Source organism: Papio anubis, chromosome 20 (assembly GCF_008728515.1).
Source record: "Papio anubis isolate 15944 chromosome 20, Panubis1.0, whole genome shotgun sequence".
Classification (NCBI taxonomy): Eukaryota; Metazoa; Chordata; class Mammalia; order Primates; family Cercopithecidae; genus Papio; species Papio anubis.
The window spans coordinates 38,293,875-38,315,500 of NC_044995.1; the positions used below are offsets into that span (position 1 = coordinate 38,293,875).

General features: G+C 49.7%; 1 protein-coding gene across 10 annotated transcripts in view; it reads right to left on the reverse strand.

The window, feature by feature from the left end:
- The window catches only part of CCDC130 (coiled-coil domain containing 130), a 29,813-nt gene extending 8,914 nt beyond the window's left edge, over positions 1–20,899 (reverse strand). Inside the window, exons 1-4 of one of the 10 annotated variants that reach the window (XM_031659825.1) lie at positions 20,721–20,879; positions 20,368–20,478; positions 6,207–6,501; positions 2,028–2,231 (exon numbers count right to left, since the gene is read on the reverse strand). In XM_031659825.1, coding sequence (XP_031515685.1) covers positions 2,028–2,030 — 3 coding nt within the window. In that variant the 5' untranslated portion in view covers positions 2,031–2,231; positions 6,207–6,501; positions 20,368–20,478; positions 20,721–20,879. Of the gene's footprint in view, positions 1–2,027; positions 2,232–6,206; positions 6,502–20,367; positions 20,479–20,571 lie in introns of all 10 variants that reach the window. The other 9 variants (XM_031659824.1, XM_031659823.1, XM_021930774.2 and 6 more) reach the window with 9 other exon arrangements.
- Positions 20,900–21,626: the final 727 nt, after the last annotated feature.

A 21,626-nucleotide genomic window follows, 5' to 3' on the forward strand; every position in this document is an offset into this window, starting at 1 on the left:
TCGGCTCACTGCAACCTCCACCTCCCTGATTCAAGCAATTTTCCTGCCTCAGCCTCCCGAGTAGCTAGGATTACAGGCATGTGCCACCACGCCCGGCTAATTTTTTTGTATTTTTAATAGACGGGGTTTCACCATATTGGCCAGGCTGGCCTCGAACTCCTGACCTTGTGATCCACCCACCTCGACCTCCCAAAGTGCTGGGATTACAGGCGTGAGCCACCGCGCCTGGCCCTTGGGTATGTCTTTATTAGCAGCATGAGAATGGACTAATACACAGGCTCCCTCCAGGAAACCTACTTGTGCAGCCTCAGGGGGCAGGACCTGGATAAGGGAGACTCAGGGACATTGTAGAGGACAGTGCTGGGCTCAGTGTCTGATTGGGGAAAGGCTACTTGGGCAAAAAACCCATTGTCATTGCTTTGGAAAATTTCATGAGGTTCAGATGCTCCTACGGTGGCTTTCACACTCTTCTGGGGACTGTGATTGATAGTAAGAAATATTGAACATTGTCACTGGGCAGACACACATGTAGTACAGTTGAACACAGGTCTCAAGAAAGAACACTGAGCCTGGCTGAAGAGGAGTCACTCTTGTTTTCTTTTCTTTTTTTTTTTTTTTTGAGACAGAATCTCACTCTGTCACCCAGGCTGGAGTGCAGTGGCGCGATATCAGCTCACTGCAAGCTCCGCCTCCCAGGTTCACGCCATTCTCCTGCCTCAGCCTCCCGAGTAGCTGGTTGGGACTACAGGCGCCCACCACCACGCCCGGCTAATTTTTTGTATTTTTAGTAGAGACGGGGTTTCACCGTGTTAGCCAGGATGGTCTCGATCTCCTGACCTCGTGATCTGCCCGCCTCGGCCTCCCAAAGTGCTGGGATTACAAGTGTGAGCTACCGCGCCCAGCCCTTTTTTTTTTTTTTTTTTTGAGACAGAGTCTTGCTCTGTCACGCAGGCTTGGGTGCAGTGCTGCAATCTTGGCTCACTGCAACCTCTGCCTCCTGAGTTCAAGCGATGCTCGTGCTTTAGCCTCCTGAGTAGCTGGGACTATAGGAATGTGCTACCACATCCAACTAATTTTTGCATTTTTTTTTTTTTGAGACGGAGTTTCGCTTTTGTTGCCCAGACTGGAGTATGGTGGCATGGTCTCAGCTCACTGCAACCTCCATCTCCTGGGTTCAAGCGATTCTCCTACCTCAGCCTCCCGAGTAGCTAGGACTATGGCCTCCCGCCACCATACCCGGCTAATTTTTGTATTTTTAGTAGAGATGGGGTTTCACCATGTTGGCCAGGGTGGTTTCAAACTCCTGACCTCAGGTGATCTGCCCAGCTTGGCCTCCCAAAGTGCTGGGATAACAGGCGTGAGCCACCGCACCCAGCCTAATTTTTGTATTTTTAGTAGAGACAGGGTTTCGCCATGTTGGCCAGGCTGTTCTCAAACTCCTGATCTCAAATGATTTGCCTGCCTTGACATCCCAAACTGCTGGGATTACAGGTGTGAGTCACTGCACCCAGCCTCGCAATGGTTAATTTTATGTTATATGAATTTCACCTTCTTAAAAAAAAATGAAAGAAAGAAAGAGAAAGGAAGGGAAAAGGGAGGGGGAGGGGGAAGGGGGAAGGGGAAATTTAGGTCGAGTGTAGCGGATCACTTGAGGTCAGGAGTTTGAGACCAGCCTGGGCAACATGCTGAAACCCCGTCTCTACTAAAAATACAAAAATTAGTGGGGCGTGCTCACTTGAACCCAGAAGGCGGAGGTTGCAGTGAGCTGAGAGCGTGCCCACTGCACTCCAGCCTGGGCGACAAAGTGAGACTGTCTCAAAAACAAAAGAAAACCAAACAAAAAAACATTGAAAAAGCGCCCCCGGGTGATGTTAGCGCACAGCCACATTTCAGACCCACTGCACCAAAAGATGATGATCCAGAGATTGAAATCATCATCTTAGAGCTCTGGGAGGGGAGGAGGGGCTGCTTTCGGGGTCCTACAAAGACTGGGAGAGAAACCCAGGCACACGCGGCTGTCTACTCACCATCTTGGGAACTGCCTACTGGTCCTCACCCTCAGGGCGGACAATCAGAAACTGGCCTTGTGAACACACTGTCCTGTCCTGACCTCTTGCGGTGCCTGGCAGAGGGTCCACAGGCTTCCCTGAGAAGACGTTGTGGGCCGTGTGGTGGTGCCGGCTCAGACAAGACTCTCGCCAGGCACAGGAGGCATCCAAAAAGCGGCGTGTCTGTTTAGAAAGAGAGAGTCCTGTCCACTCTACAGCCAATATACAGATCACATCTGACACTTTCTTCCCTCTGTGACCCCACCGGGTCCAGCACCCATCATCACTCACGTGGGCCAGCACAGTCTTCTCCTCTCTCCTAACTCTGCCCTTGACACTTGCTCACCCCAAGCTGCCCGAGGGATCTTATTTTTTTTTTTGAGACGGAGTCTCGCTCCGTCACCAGGCTGGAGTGCAGTGGCGCGATCTCTGCTCACTGCAACCTCTGCCTCCTGGGTTCAAGTGATTCTCCTGCCTCAGCCTCCCGAGTAGCTGGGACTGCAAGCGTGTACCACCCCACCCAGCTAATTTTGTATTTTTAGTAGAGGCGAGGCTTCACCATGTTGGCCAGGATGGTCTCGATCTCTTGACCTCGTGATCCACCCGCCTCAGCCACCCAAAGTGCTTGGATTACAGGCATAAGCCACCACGCCTGGCTGGGATCTTTTTTTTTTTTTTGAGGAGTCTCGCTCTGTCGCCCAGGCTGGAGTCCAGTGGCGCAATCTTGGCTCACTGCAATCTCTGCCTCCCGGGTTCACACCATTCTCCTGCCTCAATCTCCCGAGTAGCTGGGAATACAGGCGCCCACCACCAAGCCCGGCTAATTTTTTTGTATTTTTAGTAGAGACGGGGTTTCACCGTGTTAGCCAGGATGGTCTTGATCTCTTGACCTTGGTCTTGATCTCTTGACCTGGTGATCCACCCACCTCAGCCTCCCAAAGTGCTGGCATTACAGGCGTGAGCCACCGCGCCTGGCTGGGATCTTTTAAAATATGAACAAACATGTCACTCTCCTGCTTAAACCCCTCCCATGATTCATATTGTTTTTAGAATCAAGTCAAACCCCTTCCCACGGACTGTGGGGCCCCTGCCTGCATCTCCAAACCCAACTCTTATCCCTCTATCTCTCGCTCACTCTGTTCCAGCAACACTGGCTTCCTGGCTGTCTTCAAAGGCCAAGTGCAGCTGGCCTGCACCTGCTGTTCCTCAGGTTTGCGAGCTCTTTGTTACAGGTTGTTTTTTTTTTTTTTTTTTTTGTGAGACGGAGTCTCACTGTATCACTCAGGCTGGAGTGGGGTGGCATGATCTTGGCTCACTACCTCTGCCTCCCAGGTTTAAGTGATTCTCATGCCTCAGCCTCCTGAGTAGCGGGGATTACAGGTACCCGCCACCAAGCCTAGCTAATTTTTTTGTATTTTTAGTAGAGACAGAGTTTCACTGTGTTGGTCAGGCCAGTCTGGAATTCCTGGCCTGAGGTGATCCACCCACCTAGGGCCTCCCAAAGTGCTGGGATCACAGGCGCAAGCCATTGCACCCAGCCCCTTGTCACAGGTCTTGACCTACATATCATATCCATCAAATACCTCATCCGGCCAGGTGCGGTGCCTCACACCTGTAATCCCAGCGGTTTGGGAGACTGAGGCAGGTGGATCGCCTGAGGTCAGGAGTTCAAGACCAGCCTGGCCAACATAGTGAAACCGCATTTCTACTAAAAATACAAAATTTAGCCAGGCATGGTAGCAGATGCCTGTAATCCCAGCTACTTGGGAAGCTGAGGCAGGAGAATGGCTTGAACCGGGAGGCGGAGGTTGCAGTGATCCAAGATGGCGCCACTGCACCCCAGCTACAAAGTGAGACTGTGTCTCAAAACAAAACAAAAAACAAAAAACGACCTCATCCGACCACCCAATCCATAGTCACTTGTTCCTGGAATTCTGATCACATCACCCTGTGTCTCCCCGGGCAGGTCACACTGTGCCATATCCCCAACACCTAGGACAGTGCCAGGCCGAGATAAATGTCAACTGGGTAAACGACTGAGATAACTCAAAGAGGCTCCATAAGGGTCACCATCAGTGCAGGTGACACAAGTGGAAATACAGGGGCTCCTCGAACTAGAGGTGGTGAGACCCCCTCCCATGTTTGGAAGGGAAGCTTTTAGGTCATATAGAAGGAATTTATTCACGCCTGTAATCCCAGCACTTTGGGAGGCCAAGGCAAGCGGATCATGAGGTCAGGAGATCGAGACCATCCTGGCTAACATGGTGAAACCCCATATCTACTAAAAAATACAAAAAATTAGCTGGGCGTGGTGGTGGGCACCTGTAGTCTCAGCTACTCGGGAGGCTGAGGCAGGCAGGAGAATGGCGTGAACCTGGGAGGCGGAGCTTGCAGTGAGCAGAGATTGCGCCACCGCACTCCAGCCTGGGCGACAGAGCGAGACTCGTCTCAAAAAAAAAAAAAAAAAAAAAAAAAGAAGGAAGTTCTAGTTTACACTAAAGAGAGACTCTGCGAGGCAGTGAAGCGTATTCTAGAACAGAGATTGGCAAAGTTTCTCTGTCGAGGGCCAGAGAGTAAATATTTCTGGCTTTTTAGGCCAGATTATCTTTGCCCCAACAACTCAGTTCTGCCTTCATAGCTAGAAATCAGCACCAAACAATATATAAATGAACGGGCGTAGCTGCATGCCAATATAAATTTTATTGATGGACACAGAAATTTGAATTTCACATAATCGTCATCTATCACAAAGCATTATTATTCTGATTTTTCCCCAACCACTAAAAACTTTAAAACCATTCTTGGGGGCCGGATGTGGTGGCTCACACCTGTAATCCCAGCACTTTGGGAGGCTGAGGCAGGTGGATCACTTGAGGTCAGGAGTTCGAGGCCAGCCTGGCCAACATGTTGAAACCCCATCTCTACTAAAAATACAAAAATTGGCCAGGCCTGGTGGTGTACGCCTGTAATCTGTAATCCCAGCTACTGGAGAGGCTAAGGCAGGAGAATAGCTTGAACCCGGGAGCCAGAGGTTGCAGTGAACCAAGATGGTGCCACTGCACTCCAGCCAAGGTGACAAGAGTGAGATTCTGTCTCAAAAAAAAAAAAAAAGAAAGAAGCTGATGGAAGAGCTTCTGATGGAGTGGGGGTGGTGTAGTGAGGTGGTGAGGCCGTGGTGCAAAGTCCCGGATATAAACTGTTCCACCTTCACCTTAGTCTTGGATGCTGCAACTATAAAGTGTGCCCCTTAGATTGGATTATTCCAAGGTCCATTCCAACCTAAAAACACTTTTGCCAACAAAATAGCTAAGTGCCCCTTGAGGTGTTAGGGGTCACGGTTCCCTGGGCTTGAATCCCAGCTCCACTCATCAGCTGGGTGACCTTGGTCAGTGTCTGCGCTTCCCTGGGCTTGTATTTCGTCACCGGTAAAGGGCGAATGATGACGAAAAGACTGACTTTCTGGGGATGCTGTGAATCAACTAACACACGGGAAGAGCCTGCAAAGAGCAAATACTCCGTTTACAGGAGCTTGAGGGTGTGTGTGTGTGTGTGTGTCTTACGATGGTTTTGTTGACCCGGTAAATGGCAGACGGGGCTATCGGGTGGGCGTGTAGATATCTCCGGTCCTTGCTGCAAAAGTAATTACCGACCCTGTTTGTCCTGGGCGTAAAGCTTGGGCTGGGAGCTCCACCCTGCTGCTTCCTATCTGCTTGATTTGAGGCAAATTGTTTTCTAAGCCTCATTTTCCTTACGTGTAAAATGGTTAAAGCATTTAGGGCAGCGCCTGACTCCCGAGTTAAATGCTGGCATTTTAGTCATTTCTCCTGCTCACGGTTTTACAAGAATCATTTTTATAAAATCTGGTGAGGTAGGGACTTATTGGTCCCATTTTCCCGATGCAAAAAGCCAGGGCCCTTCAGGCATAATATGGATCCGGGCTAGGAAGGGGCCGGGTCCCAGGCACTTGGGTCAGGGGTCTCAGCTGGGGCCTCAGGGACTTTGGTCCTGGCTGGGACTTGGGCCGGCTCCAGGCATCCAGATCGGGTCCTCAGCCCCGCGTCCCCCGACGCAGATGGGCGCGTCGGGCGGCTACGAGGCCAGGGTGAGACGGCTGCCGGACCCCCGGCCCTCCCCGCTCCTCCGCCCGCGGGGACTTACCTGCCCTCCTCCCGACGTCACGCCACGACCGTGCCCGGAAGTGCGCGCTTAGAGCGCAGTGAAGCTGGGCGCCCTCTCCGCACCACCCGGACGCTGGCGTGAGGCGGGGCGAGGCAACAGCGCTGCACTGATTGGCTGAATGCCGATTCGCCGCGCGCTCTGCGACGCCGAAGTGGGCCAATCCGGGCATGCCCCGCCCAACCGCGATGCTCCATCCTCTGTCCAGAAGCCCAATCCGAGGCCCGGCTCCTGGCACCGCCCTCCGAGGAGTGCTGTCCTGCGCGCTGCAGCCAGTCTGCGAGGGTGAGCAAACTGCAGTACGCGGGTCGAAGCACACTATGCCCGTGTTTTTGAACGGCTAGTGAGCTAAGAATTACTTTTCCAGTTTATTTTTTATTTTTGAGACCGAGTCTCTCTCTGTCGCCCAGGCTGGAGTGCGGTGGCGCAATCATAGCTCACTGCAGCCTCGAACTCCTGGGTTCAAGCGATCCTCCCACCTCAGTCTCCCAAGTAGCTGGGACTACAGGCGCAAGCCACCGCGCCCCAATGATTTTTGTTTGTTTGTTTTGAGACGGAGTCTCGCTCTGTCGCCCAGGCTGGAGTGCAGTGGCCGGATCTCAGCTCACTGCAAGCTCCGCCTTTCCGGGTTTACGCCATTCTGCTGCCTCAGCCTCCCGAGTAGCTGGGATTACAGGCGCCCGCCACCTCGCCCGGCTAGTTTTTTGTATTTTTTTAGTAGAGACGGGGTTTCACCCTGTTCGCCAGGATAGTCTCGATCTCCTGACCTCGTGATCCGCCCGTCTCGGCCTCCCAAAGTGCTGGGAATACAGGCTTAAGCCACGGCGCCCGGCCGATTTTTAAAATTATTTGCAGCCAAGCATGGTGGCTCACGCCTCTGATCCCAGCACTTTGAGAGGCCGAGGCAGGCAGATCACTTGAGGTCAGGAGTTCAAGACCAGCCTGGCCAAAACGGTGAAACCCTGTCTCTACTAAAAAAAAGACGAAAATTACCGGCTGTGGTGGCAGGCGCCTGTAATCCCAGCTACTCTGGAGGCTGAGGCAAGAGAATCGCTTGAACCCGGGAGGCAGAGGTTGCAAGGAGCCGAGATTGCGCCATTGCACTCCAGCCTGGGCAACAAGAGCGAGACTCCGTCTCAAAAAACAAAATTATTTGCACAGGCAAGGTCTTACTGTGTTGCCCTGGCTAGTCTTGAACTCATTGGCTCAAGCAATCCTCCTGCCTCCCAAAGTGCTGGGATTACAGGCGTGAGCCACTGGGCCCAGCCTCTCTGATCCTTTTTGGAGTCTCGTATTTTGTGGGGCTCCCCTGCATAGGTACATAATTAAATATGGCTTTTGCCCTGTCTGTTTACATGTCAATTTAATTCGTAGCCCAGCCAAAGAACCTATAAAGGTGAAGGGAAGCCATTTTTCACCTACCTACAACAGCCAGGCCCATTCATTTATATATTGTCTGTGGCTGCAACAGGGCTGAATTCAATGGTTGCCACAGAGTAAGAGCCCAAAGAGTCTAAAATATTTACCATCTGGCCTTTTACAGAAGAAGTGGGTGGACACTTCTCTTACAGCCTTCAGATTAGCCTGGCCCTGCCTTCTGCACAGGTGAATGGCTTTTGAATTTATTTATTTTTTTGAGACGGAGTCTCACTGTCACTCAGGCTGGAGTGCAGTGGCGTGGTCTTGGCTCACTACACCCTCCGTCTCCCAGGTTCAAGTGATTCTCCTGCTTCAGCCTCCCAAGTAGCTGGGACTACAGGTGCCCACCACCACGCCTGGCTAATTTTTGTATTTTTAGTAGAGACGGAGTTTCACCATGTTGGCCAGGCTAGTCTCGAACTCCTGACCTCGACTGCCCACCTTGGCCTCCCAAAGTGCTGGGATTACAGGTGTGAGCCACTGCGCCCAGACTGAATTTACTTGTATGCCTTGTAGGGCCTAACAGAATATATTTGTTCATTCAACAGCTAAGCTGTTCATTGGACACCTGCTATACGTCAAGTCCTGGGGATTCAGAGAGGAAAGAGCACACCCTTTTCTCAGTGATGAAGCAGACACTTCAATTGGCAATTTATCAAAGACAGGGTGAGAAGTGATGACAATATTACTACTATTCCTCCTGATGTATATATATATTTTGAGACGGAGTTTTGCTCTTGTTGCTCAGGCTGGAGTGCAAAGGCGCGATCTCGGCTCACTGCAACCTCCACCTTCCTTCCGGGTTCAAGCAATTCTGCCTCAGCCCTGGGATTACAGGCATGCGCCACCACACCCAGCTAGTATTTTTAGCAGAGACGGGGTTTCTCCATGTTGGCCAGGCTGGTCTTGAACTCCTGACCTCAGGTGATCTGCCCACCTCGGTCTCCCAAAGTGCTGGGATTACAGGCGTGAGCCACCGCGCCCGGCCTCCTCATGCTATATTATTCGGCGCTAGGTTCCATCTCTGTTCTAAAGCCAGGCTCTAACAAGTGAATTCTTATGTAATCATGGTGCTGCATACTGAGTGCTCACCACCCACTAGGCACCACTGAGCAATGCTCGGTACTCACTTACATGCATAATCTCATAGAATGCCCCCTAGAAGGTATACTTTTCATCATTTCTGTTTTACAGATGATGAAACAGGCCTAGAGAGGTTAAGTCGCACAGTTAGTGAAGGGTGGAGGAGCTGACCTGCAACTGCTCATGCTAAACCTTGTTCCCTTATCCTCTGAGCTATACTGTTTTGGGTTGTGTGCATTCGACTTAAAGACCATGAGACGCCAGAGAAATCTTTAACGAGGGTAGGGTGTTTGGGAGTGGGCGGGAGTGAGGGTCAGTGAGACCCTGAGACAGAGCAGGGATCCCCTTCCTTACAGGACCCTAAGCATGGAAATCAAGGAAATTTCTAAGTTCCTTCAAGGGAAATTCCAGGCCCCCAGCTAGCCCTGAGAAGTACATCAGTAACTTGTTAAACAAAAAAATCATAATGACCTAAAACAAAAGCTAAGGAAGTTAGAGTCCCAGAGATGTTTGGTTTCCCTATAGAAATTAAAGATAACATCTTAACATATGTCCCTGCATTGTCTTTCAGAGTCTTGGAAACCCCAGATAAGGGGGGAAGTGAAGACTAAACTTTAGCTATGCCCCTTTTGTTCCAAGTTTCCTCCTGAGGGGCTTAGAGAAAATTACTTCCCCTAACCAGTTGACATTTTTCTACTGACTCAAAATTTGAAATTTTTAAATAAAGCTTCTCTTCCTTAATCCATTGCAAATCAGAAGATGTTTAAATCTTTTTCTTTTGAGATTAAGTCTCACTCTGTTGCCCAAGCTGGAGTGCTGTGGCACGATCTCAGCTCACTGCAACCTTCACCTCCTGGGTTCAAGTGATTCTCCTGCTTCAGCCTCCCGAGTAGCTGGGATTACAGGCACCCGCCATCATGCCCAGCTAATTTTTGTGTTTTTAGTAGAGACGAGGTTTCACTATGTTGGCCGGGCTGGTCTTGAGCTTCTGACCTCGTGATCCACCCGCCTCAGCCTCCCAAACTGTTGGGATTACAGGCGTGAGCCACCGCACCCGGCCTTTCTATATATATGTATATTTTTTTTCTTTTTTCTGAGACTGAGTCTTGCTGTCACCCAGGCTGGAATGCAGTGGCGTGATCTCGGCTCACTGCAACCTCAACCTCCCAGGTTCAAATGATTCTCCTGCCTCAGCCTCCTGAGTAGTGAGGATCACAGGCATGTGCCACCACACCTGGCTAATTTTTGTATTTTTAGTAGAGACAGGGTTTCATCATGTTGGTTAGGCTGGTCTCGAACTCCTGACCTCAGATGATCCTCCCACCTTGGCCTCCCAAAGTGTTGAGATTACAGGCGTGAGCCACCGCGCCCTGCCTAGAAGATGTTCAAATCTATCTACAAACCTGTAAGCCCCCACTTTAATATATCCTTCCTTTTTAAGTGGAAGCCAATGTGTAATCTCCATGCATTGATTTATGATTTTGCTTGTAGCTTCTGGTTTCCTGAAATTTATACCTGCTTTTAACAACTCCCACCTGCAAGCTATTGGTGATTTCAGGTCTTAAGCATGAGCTGCTCCGATTCTCCTTGCATGGCGCCCTGCAATAAACACCTTCCTTTCTATCACTGCAAAGATCTTAGTGTGGGTATCTGGTTTTACTGTGCTGGGTGAGCAGACCTCAGTTGGGTTCTGTAAGAACTCCTGTAAGGAGGGACCTCTGACCTGGATGAGGCGGAATGAGTCAGGTGGGGGGTGTGCAGTAGAGAGGCGTGCTCGTGGATCCCCAGGAATGGCATTTCACCCCAATGATCTCACTCAGTCCATCTGGATTTTGATTGAGCCCTTGTCTTGTACCTGAACCAAGAGGTAGTGACGGAAAAGGCACAGAATGATGTCATCTTTGGAGCAGTACTTCGCAGGGAGAGTGAGAAGCCTTGGCGTGTAGAGTCTCACTGTTACTACTTAATGCACAGGGCAAGTGATGGAGCCTGAACATCAGCCTGGGATACAAAGAGGCTGTTCTATAAAGATGCCAAATGCAGGCCAGTTCTGGTGGGGCCAAAGGAATTGATACAGGAAGGGGAAGGCATAGGGCGAAGGGAAAACTTCCCTTTCACCTTCTGAAGTTTCACTGAAATGAAATGACGATAGACAAATTAATAAGAGAAAGGGCATAGAAATCGATGAACATGCATAATCGTGGGAGCCATATAAAATGTGAGACTCGTAATTCCAGCTACTTGGGAAGCTGAGGCAGGAGAATCACGTGAACCTGGGAGGTGGAGGTTGCAGTGAGCCAAGAGAGATTGCACCACTGCACTCCAGCCCTGGCGACAGAGTGAGACTCCATCTCAAAAAAAAAAAAAAATAAATAAATAAATAAATAAATAAATTGAGACTCAAAGAAGGGCCAGATGGTTGTGGCTTAAATACTCTCTTCCTAGAGGAGAGAGAAATGGAGAGTGTAGGCAGCTTTGAGGGGAAATGAATGATTTTCAGGGGGATTGTAGGAGCCCAATGAACAGACAATGGCCTGGGACAAAATTCCTCTGAACTCTGAGGGAGGCGACAGAAAGGTGAGGGGCAGAACTTTATATTGAATAAAGGCTGTCTTATTATACAGATAAAGTCTCCCATGTAATCTCCAAGCTGCCCACAGAAGAGTAGATGAAGTCTGTTGACAATATTTAGTCTTTTCTCTTTGCCAGTGGTTAATATTTCCTGGATATTTGATGAGATTCTTAGGGAGGGGTCATCTTTTTTTTTTTTTTTGAGACGGAGTCTTGCTCTGTCACCCAGGCTGGAGTGCAGTGGCCGGATCTCAGCTCACTGCAAGCTCCGCCTCCCGGGTTCACGCCATTCTCCGGCCTCAGCCTCCCGAGTAGCTGGGACCACAGGCGCCGCCACCTCGCCCGGCTAATTTTTTGTATTTTTAGTAGAGACGGGGTTTCACCGTGTTAGCCAGGATGGTCTCGATCTCCTGACCTCGTGATCCGTCCGTCTCGGCCTCCCAAAGTGCTGGGATTACAGGCGTGAGCCACCGCGCCCGGCTGGGAGGGGTCATCTTAAGACAACTGCATTTCTTTTGGAAGAAGTTTTCATCAGTCACATAAGGGAACTATAAAAAGAGAGCCCCTCCCTGTGCTTGGGAGATGGGGAGAAACAAGAGAAAGTTAGGAAGTCCTTGGTTCTGAGGCAGCTTGTAAGGCCTTCCAATTTCCTTTATTTTTTTATTTTTGGTTTTTGCTTGCTTTGTTTTTTTTGAGACAGGGTCTCCACTGTCACCCAGGCTGAAGTGCAGTAGTGCAATCACAACTCACTGTAACCTTGAACTCCCGGGTTCAAGCCATCCTCATACCTCAGCTTCCTGAGTAGCTGGGACCACAGGCATGTACCACCATGCCTGGCTAATTTTTTTTTTTTATAATTTGTAGAAATGAGTTCTTCCTATGTTGCCCAGGCTACTCTTGAGCTCCTGTGCTCAGGTCATCCTCCCACCACTCCAGCCTGGGTACCATAGCAAGACCCCGCCTCTTAAAAAAAAAAATTTCTGGCCAGGCATGGTGGCTCACGTCTGTAGTCCCAGCACTTTGGGAAGCCAAGGCGGGTGGATCACGAGGTCAGAGGTTTGAGACCAGCCTGACCAACACGGTGAAACCCTGTCTCTACTAAAAATACAAAAATTAGCCAGGCATGGTGGCGTGTGCCTGAAATCCCAGCTACTCGGGAGGCTGAGGCAGGAGAATCACTTGAACCCAGGAGGCAGATGTTGCAGTGAGCTGAGATCGCACCATTGCACTCCAGCCTGGGTAATAAGAACGAAACTTCGTCTGAAAAACAACAACAACAACAACAACAAAAACTCTATAAAAGCCAAAATCCTCCAGCCAGCACAAAGAAAGAAACAGACATCTGGAAAGACTAATTAAAGCCTACCTGGTTTTGACAATATGTTAGTGATCTCTGGTTGCATAACAAATTACCCCAAAGTATAGAGGCCTAAAACATTTATTATCTCACTGTTTCTTTGGGTCAGGAGTCTGGGTGTGGCTTAGCTGAATCCTCTGCACAGGGCTGCCAATTGAGGTGGTGGATGTTCTCATATAAAGAGGAGGGTAGGGCTGGGCAGACATCCCAAATGGCTTTGGTCACAGCCACAAATCAAATATAAAAATGTCTAAGGCCAGGCGCGGTGGCTCACGCCTGTAATCTCAGCATTTTGGGAGCCCGAGGCAGGCAGATCGCAAGGTCAGGAGTTGAAGACCAGCCTGACCAATATGGTGAAACCCCATATCTACTAAAAATATAAAAATTAGCCAGGCGTGGTGGCACATGTGTTGGGACTACAGTCCCAGCTACTCAGGAGGCTGAGGCAGGAGGATTGCTCGAGCCCAGGTGTTTGAGGCTGCAGTGAGCTATGATTGCAGCACAGTACTTCAGTATGGGTGACAGGGAGACCCTGTGTCTTAAAAAAGTTAAAGACAACGGAGAGCTATATGTATTGGAGCGCAACTGATTTATATAAATAACTATAAATCCATTTATTTGTTTGTTTATTTATTTAGAGATGGAGTCTTGCTCTGTCGCCCAGGCTGGAGTGCAGTGGTGCAATCTCGGCTCACTGCAACCTCTGCCTCCCCGGTTCAAACAATTATCCTGTCTCAGCCTCCCAAGTAGCTGGGATTACAGGTGCCCACCACCATGCACAGCTAATTTTTTTTTCTTTTTTTTTTGAGATGGAGCTCGCTCTGTTGCCCAGGCTAGAGTACAGTAGTGGCTCGATCTCAGCTCACTGCAAGTTCCGCCTCCCGGGTTCACACCATTCTCCTGCCTCAGCCTCCCGAGTAGCTGAGACTACAGGCGCCTGCCACCACGCCTGGCTAATTTTTGTATTTTTAGTAGAGACGGGGTTTCATCGTGTTAGCCAGGATGATCTCGATCTCCTGACCTCATGATCCGCTTGTCTCGGCCTCCCAAAGTGCTGGGATTACAGGTGTGAGCCACTGCACCCGGCTTTTTTTGTATTTTTAATAGAGACAGGGTTTCACCACGTTGGCCAGGCTGATTTCGAACTCCTAATCTCAAGTGATCCGCCCGCCTTGGCCTCCCAAAGTGCTAGGATTACAGGTGTGAGTCACCTCCCCCAGCCTTATTTTGTTTTTATCTGGCAAAGGAACTTAACACAAGAAACTTCTGTTAGGTAAGCAGTCAGTCAAAAGAGTTTTAAACACATGTGAAGAAATGGGTACCAAGAACTCAGGAGAAAATGAATCCGTAACAGTGATGATCTATGATGGCAATGATGTTATGGCTGTGATGATGTCATAATGATGGATGATGCCATTCCACATGACTTTTCATCCCCTTTTCCACTTCTTCTGTTCATCCACTGAAATTTCCCGGGGGCCCAAAGGCCACGATGAAGAGGAAACTTCCCAGAACAGACATGACGGAAAAGTCATGCTTCACTAATTAGTGGAAAGTTAGGTGTTGAGGGACAGTCCAAAAGACACCCTGAGCCTTTTTGGTTGAGGAGGAACATTTGAATCATAAGAATCAGTGTGGCCAGCTTTGTCTAGAATCCAATGGCTACTGGGATACTCAACACCAAGTGGCAGATGCCCTGTTTCGAAACAGGGAAGGCCAGAAGAGTGATCATTCTGATAGATTCGTCCATACAAAGAGCTAGCAGCACTTCGTTGGCATTCCTGAAGCTTATTTACCTTTGGAAAACTGTCTCATTTATATTATTTCCCAAGGGCATGGAATATGCTCTAGAACTGTCCAACAGGAGAATCACCAGCTACATATGGCTACTTAAATTTATTTATTTATTTTTTGAGATGGAGTCTTGCTCTGTCGCTCAGGCTGGAGTGCAGTGGCACGATCTCGACTCACTGCAACCTCCATCTCCCGGGTTCCAGCGATTCCCCTGCCTCAGTCTCCTGAGTAGCTGGGATTACAGGCACTTGCCGCCTTGCCTGGCTAATTTTTGTATTTTTAGTAGAGACGGGGTTTCCCCATGTTGCCAGGCTGGTCTTGAACTCCTGACCCCAGGTGATCTGCCTGCCTCAGCCTCTCAAAGTGCTGGGATTACAGGTGTAAGCCACCGTGTCCCGCCAGCATCCACCTGCTTTTTTTTTTTTTGAGACGGAGTCTCGCTCTGTCGCCCAGGCTGGAGTGCAGTGGCGTGATCTCGACTCACTGCAACCTCCACCTCCTGGGTTCAAGCAATTCTCCTGTCTTGGCCTCCTGAGTAGCTGGGATTACAGGTACGTGCCACCACACCCAGCTAATTTTTGTATTTTTAAGTAGAGACAGGATTTCGCTATATTGGTCAGGCTGGTCTTGAACTCCTAACCTTGTGATATGCCTCAGCCTCCCAAAGTGCTGGGATTACAGATGTGAGCCACCGCACCCGACCCCACCTGCTTTTCTATGTACTCTGCAGTTGCTGGATTGGGACAAAGGGCCAGAAGTTTCTATGAACTACCTGGGAAGAGCAGGAACTTGAATAATTGGGATCCTGCTCCTAGAAAATGGTCTGACCAGTATCATCCACACTGAAGACACTAGAACAAAAGCTGAAGAAAGCAAAGAAGTGGCCAGGCATGGTGGATCATGCCTGTAATCCCAGCATTTTTGGGAGGCTGCAGTGGGAGGATCCCTTGAGCCCAGGAGTTCAAGACCAGCATGTGAAACCTAGCGAGATGCTCTCTCTTCAAAAAAAGTTTAAAAACTAGGCTAGGTGTTCTCATGTGCTTGTAGTCACAGATACTGTGGAGATTGAGGCAGGAGGATCACTTGAGCCCTGGAGTTCGAGGCAGCAGTGAGCTATGACTGTGCCACTGCACTCCAGCATGGGTGACAGAGTGAGACCCTCTCTCTCTCTTTTTTGTTTTTTTAGAAAGAGTCTTGCTCTGTTGTTCAGGCTGGAGCACAGTGGTGCAATCTCAGCTCACTGCAACCTCCGCCTCCTAGGTTCAAGCAATTCTCCTGCCTTAGCCTCCCGAGTAGCTAGAATTACAGGTGGCCACCACCTGGCTAATTTTTGTATTTTTAGTAGGGACGGAATTTAACCTTGTTGGCCAGGCTGGTCTTGAACTCCTGACCTCAGGTGATCCACTTGCCTCGGCCTCCCAAAGTGCTGGCACTACAGGCGTGAGCCACCGCGTCTGGCCGAGACCTGTCTCTTAAAAAAATGGAAAAAAGAGAGCAAAGACTGCCTATTTTGTTTATCACTGCATCCCCAACATTTAGAGCTATGTAGTAGCACTCAGTAAATACACTGAATGAATGAATTGATAAATGAATGAGGGAGTACTTAGAAGATTTGGGTAAGTACGAAATAAAATTAGGCTGGGTGTGGTGGCTCACGCCTGTAATCCCAGCACTTTGGGAGGCCAAGGCAGGTGGATCACTTGAGGTCTGGAGTTCAAGACCAGCCTGGCCAACATGGTGAAACCCTGTCTCTACTAAAAAATACAAAAATTAGCCGGGCTTGGTGGCAGGTGCCTGTAATCGCAGCTACTTGGGAGGTTCAGGCAGGAGAATCACTTGAACCCAGGAGACAGAGGCTGCAGTGCGCCGAGATTGCACCACTGTACTCCAGCCTGAGCGACAGAGTGAAACTCCATCTCAAAAAAAAAAAAAAAAAAAAAAAAGCAGGTGGAGGCTCTAGAGAATTAATAAAAGGGAGGAGCTATGGCTTTTTGTATGCATATTAGCCAGGTCAGAAGAACTAATGATAATGGTATATCCTATAATTTACTTGGATATTCCTATATTCCAGACTTGGGATATTCCTGAAATACGCACCACAACATAGAGAAAGAGGCCAGTTTTAAATTTTATTTTTCCTCAGGCAAACCCCAGCGTGTCTTGTGCTTAAACACCGTAATTTCCCACAAAGGAGCCCCTGCCACTGCTGTGTTAACCGCCACCATAATTTACTCGTTAGCATCAGGAATAACAATGAGTTTGAGTGGTAACAACAGCTTGGAAGAGCTGACTCCAAAAGATGTGTTTACGGGACCGGGCTGGGGGCTGGAGAAAAAGAAAAAAAAGACAGGACACTGGGGCAGCTGGGTGGCTTAAACAACTTCTGGTAGGGGACAGGGAGGGAGCATCCTGTCAGAATCTGGGTGTTTATAAGTCCTTAGAAATCACCTCCGCCGGGCGTGGTGGCTCACGCCTGTAATCCCAGCACTTTGGGAGGCCAAGGTGGGTGGATCACGGGGTCAGGAGATCAAGACCATCCTGGCTAACATGGTGAAACCCCGTCTCTACTAAAAACACAAAAATTAGCTGGGCGTGGTGGCGGGCGCCTGTAGTCCCAGCTGCTGGGGAGGCTGAGGCAGGAGAATGGTGTGAACCTGGGAGGCGGAGCTTGCAGTGAACCGAGATTGCATCACTGCACTCTAGCCCAGGTGACAGAGCGAGACTACATCTCAAAAAAAAAAAAAAAAAAAAAGAAATCACTTCAACATCCTCATTCGACACAAGGGAAAACAAGTCCAGGGAAAAGTTAAGTGATAATGTCACAGAGCTTATAATGGCAGAACTGGGAACAGACTCAAGTCTCCTGATTGTTTGAGACAGAGTCTCGCTCTGTCTTCCAGGCTGGAGTGCAGTGGCACGATCTCGGCTCACTGCAACCTCTGCCTCCGAGGTTCAGGCGATTCTCCTGCCTCAGCTGGGAGTAGTTGGGACTACAGGTGCCCACCACCATGCCCGGCTAATGTTTTGTATTTTTAGTAGAGATGGGGTTTCACCATGTTGGCCAGGCTGGTCTTGAACTCCTGACCTCAGGTGATCTGCCTGTCTAGGCCTCCCAAAATGCTGGGATTACAGGCATGAGCCACTGTGCCCCGCTGAGGTCTCCTGAATCTTGGCCAGGGCTAGTTCAACTCAGTTGAACTGTTGATTACATTCATCCATTGTGTTTCATATAATCCAACTGGGTCAACTAGTTTCCAGAAAATCTGACTGTTTTAAGAATCTTGGCTGAGTACAGAGGCTTATGCCTGTCATCCCAGCACTTTGGGAGGCTGAGGTGGGAGGATCACTTGAGCCCCAGGGAGTTTGAGACCAGCCTGGGCAACAAAGTGGGGCCTCACTTCTACAAAACAGAACCAAAACTAAAACCAAAAACCAATTAGCTGTGCATGGTGGAGCACACCTGTAATCCCAGCTACTTGGGAGGCTGAGGTGAGAGGACCCTTTGAGCCCAGGAGGTTGAGGCTGCAGTGAGCTATGACTGCAGCACTGCACTCCAGGCTAGGTGATAGAGTAAGAATCTGTCTTAAAGCAAACAAACAAAAGGGCTGGGCATGGTGGCTCACACCTGTAATCCCAGCACTTTGGGAGGCCAAAGCAGGCGGATCACTTGAGGCCAGGAGTTCAAGACCAGCCTGGGCAAACATGGTGAAACTCTGTCTCTACTAAAAATACAAAAATAGCCAGATGTGGTGGTGCATCCCTGTAATCCCAGCTACTTAGGAGGGTGAGGCAGGAAAATCACTTGAACCTAGTGGCAGAGGTTGCAGTGAGTGAAGATCGTGCCATTGCACTCCAGCCTGGGCGACAGAACGAGACTCCATCTCAAAAAAAAAAAAAAAAGAATCTCTACAGTGAGAGAATTAATATAGTATACACTTTCTGGTAGAGGACAATGGTTAAAGAATTCAAGACCAGGAGTGCTGGCTCACGCCTGTAATCTCGACAATTTGGGAGACAGAGGTGAGAGGGTCTCTTGAGGCCAAGAGTTTGAGACTAGCCTGGGCAACATAGTGAGACCGTGTCTCTACAAAGGATACAAAAATTAGCCAAGCAGGGTGGTGCATGCCTATAGTCCCAGCTACTAGGGAGGCTGAAGTGGGAGGATCCCTTGAGCTCAGGACTTGGAGGCTACAGTTAGTCATGATTGCACCACTGTACTCCAGCCTGGGGGACAAAGTGAGATCCTGCCTCTCAAAATAAAATAAAACAAAAACAATAAAATAAAGAATTCAAATCTATTTAGTGAAAACTAACAGATTTCTCCCTTTTTTTTTTTTTTTTTTTTTTTGAGAGGGAGTCTCGCTCTGTCGCCCAGGCTAGGATGCAGTGGCCGGATCTCAGATCACTGCAAGCTCCGCCTCCCGGGTTTACGCCATTCTCCTGCCTCAGCCTCCCGAGTAGCTGGGACTACAGGCGCCCGCCACCTCACCCGGCTAGTTATTTTTTGTATTTTTTAGTAGAGATGGGGTTTCACCTTGTTAGCCAGGATGGTCTCGATCTCCTGACCTCGTGATCCGCCCGTCTCGGCCTCCCAAAGTGCTGGGATTACAGGCTTGAGCCACCGCGCCCGGCAGATTTCTCCCTTTTAATTCTTGGCTCGTGGCCAGTGTTTCTCAACAGGCGCCCTCTTCACCCCTCCAGGGGCAATGTCTGGAGACATTTTTGGTTGTGACAAATTGGGTTGGGAGGGAGTGTTCATGGCATCTAATATTTGTTTTTGTTTTTTGAGAAGGAGTTTCGCTCTTGTTGCCCAGGTTGGAGTGCAATGGCACAATCTCGGCTCACTAGGACCTCTGCCTCCTGGGTTCAAGCGATTCTCCTGCCTCAGCCTCCTGAGTAGCCCGGATTAGAGGTACGCGCCACCACGCCTGGCTACTTTTGTATTTTTAGTAGAGATAGGGTTTCTCCATGTTGGTCAGGCTGGTCTTGAACTCCTGACCTCAGGTGTTCTGCCCACCTTGGCCTCCCAAAGTGCTGGGATTGCAGACGTCAGCCACTGTGCCTGGCCATGGCTTCTAATGAGTAGAGGTTGGATATGCTGCTCAGCTTCTCACAGTGCACAGGGCAGCCTTTGCACTACAAAGAATGATCTAGCCCCAAATGCCAGTAGTACCAAGGTTAACAAACTCAGAAATCAAAATAGGAGCTCAGTTTGAACAGGAAGTTGGTGGGCCGTTTGACTAAGATGGAGATGCCAGGTGGGTTTAAGAATTTTCCAGCAAAGGTACTGTTTCAAAAAGTATGCATTTTTTAGGCCGGGTGCAGTTGCTCATGCCTGTAATCCCAGCACTTTGGGAGGAAGAGGCAGGTGGATCACTTGAGGTTAGGAGTTTGAGACCAGCCTGGCCAACACGGTGAAACCGGTCTCTACTGAAAACACAAAAATTAGCTGAGTGTGGTGGCGCGTGCCTGTAGTCCCACCTACTGGGAGGCTAAGGCAGGAGAGCTGCTTGAACCCGGAAGGTGAAGGTTGCAGTGAGCCAAGATCGTGCCACTGTACTCCAGCCTGGGCAACAGAGTGAGACTCTGTCTCAAAAAAAAAAAAAAAGTATGCACTTTTTTTTTAAGGAGACAAGGATCTCACTCTGTTGCTCAGGATGGATTGGCACCCCTGGGCTACGGCGATCCTCCTGCCTCAGCCTTCCAGGTAGCTGGGACTACAGACTTGGGCCACCAGGCCTGTGAAGGTTAGCATCTTTGAGCTCCTAAGTCCAACACTATCGCCATCACTTTTATGGTCCGGATGGCGTTTGGGGCATTTTGGGCATTCTATCTCTTGCCTTCATTCCTTCTCCTCACTCATAATATTTAAATATTATCCGCCTCCCTCTGCTGAGATAGGTACAAAGCTCATCCTACCTCTGGATTCTCCAGTGAGGGTTACTCCAGGGCGGGCCCCTTCCCCTTCACGTCCTGCCAGGCGATCCCCTTGGGGCGAATCATAACTTTTCTGGACCTCAGTTTCCTTCCCTGTAAAATAAGAACAATAATAATACGTCCTTGGGCTGTTGTCGGGACTCTTCAGCCCAGCACTCCCAGCCCGAAGTCCTACCCAGCGCTCACCACAAAGCCTACCCTCTTCTGAGTTTTCTGAATCCTCAAAGCCTCCTCTGAGGTAGAGGCTGGGAACCCCTTTCCTACTAATGGGGAAACTGAGGCTGGGAGACGCGAGAACTGGACCATGATCTCAAACTTTTGAGGGAAGGAGCTACCCCGGAAGGCGATGGTCTTCTCCAGAGCCCTCCCAAGGGCGCTCAGTACCAAGTGGGCACCCAGACAAGTTTTCTTATCCCTCCTGGGCCCTTCGGAGCTTAATTCTCCGCTCAGCGAGGCTCCCGGAGGCGGATTCAGCCTTCGCTGGTTGACGCCAGTTCCGAGGCGCAAGCGCAAGGGAGCGCGCGCGGTGGCCTGTGGGAGGCTGACTGTGAGCCTGAAGCTCAGCCCAGACGCCGGCGCTGTTGTCAGGGCGACCGGGGTGGGGCGGGGCCAGAACATGGCCACGCCTTTATTTGCTCTTCAATGGCCCCCTGCTTTCACTGGGCCAACCTTCTCTTAATTGTTCTTTGTTGTCAGTTCGTTCCCTCCCCAGTTGGACAGAAGCTGACTTGTAGCGTGTGTCGACCGAAGGACAAGCACAAGCAGGAGGATCTCGGCCATGATTAAGCGCCGGTGGAGACCTCTGTGTCAATTCTGTTCATATACACGTGTCATTTTTTTTTTCTTTCCTCTTTTGCCTTTGAGTACTCTAATTTATTAGCGACATCTGTAATTTATCTACTTCTCCGGCCAGATCGTGCTTAGGCAAAACCGCAAACCTGAAGTTTGCAGAAATGACTCAGTGGTGACTAATTCCATTAGGAAAGCATTCTTCACAAAAGAGTTCACAGCAGGATTTCTTTAAATAGAAAACTTCCTCAGTGCACTGAAAACGATTCATTTTATATAAAACACATTTGGATACCGGATCCTCTTTCACTTTTTTTTGAGACTGAATCTTGCTCTGTCGCCTAGGCTGGAGTGTAGTGGTGCGGTCTCGGCTCACTGCAACCTCTGCCTCCCAAGTTCAAGCGATTCTCCTGCCTCAGCCTCCTGAATAGCTGGGACTACAGGTGCCTGCC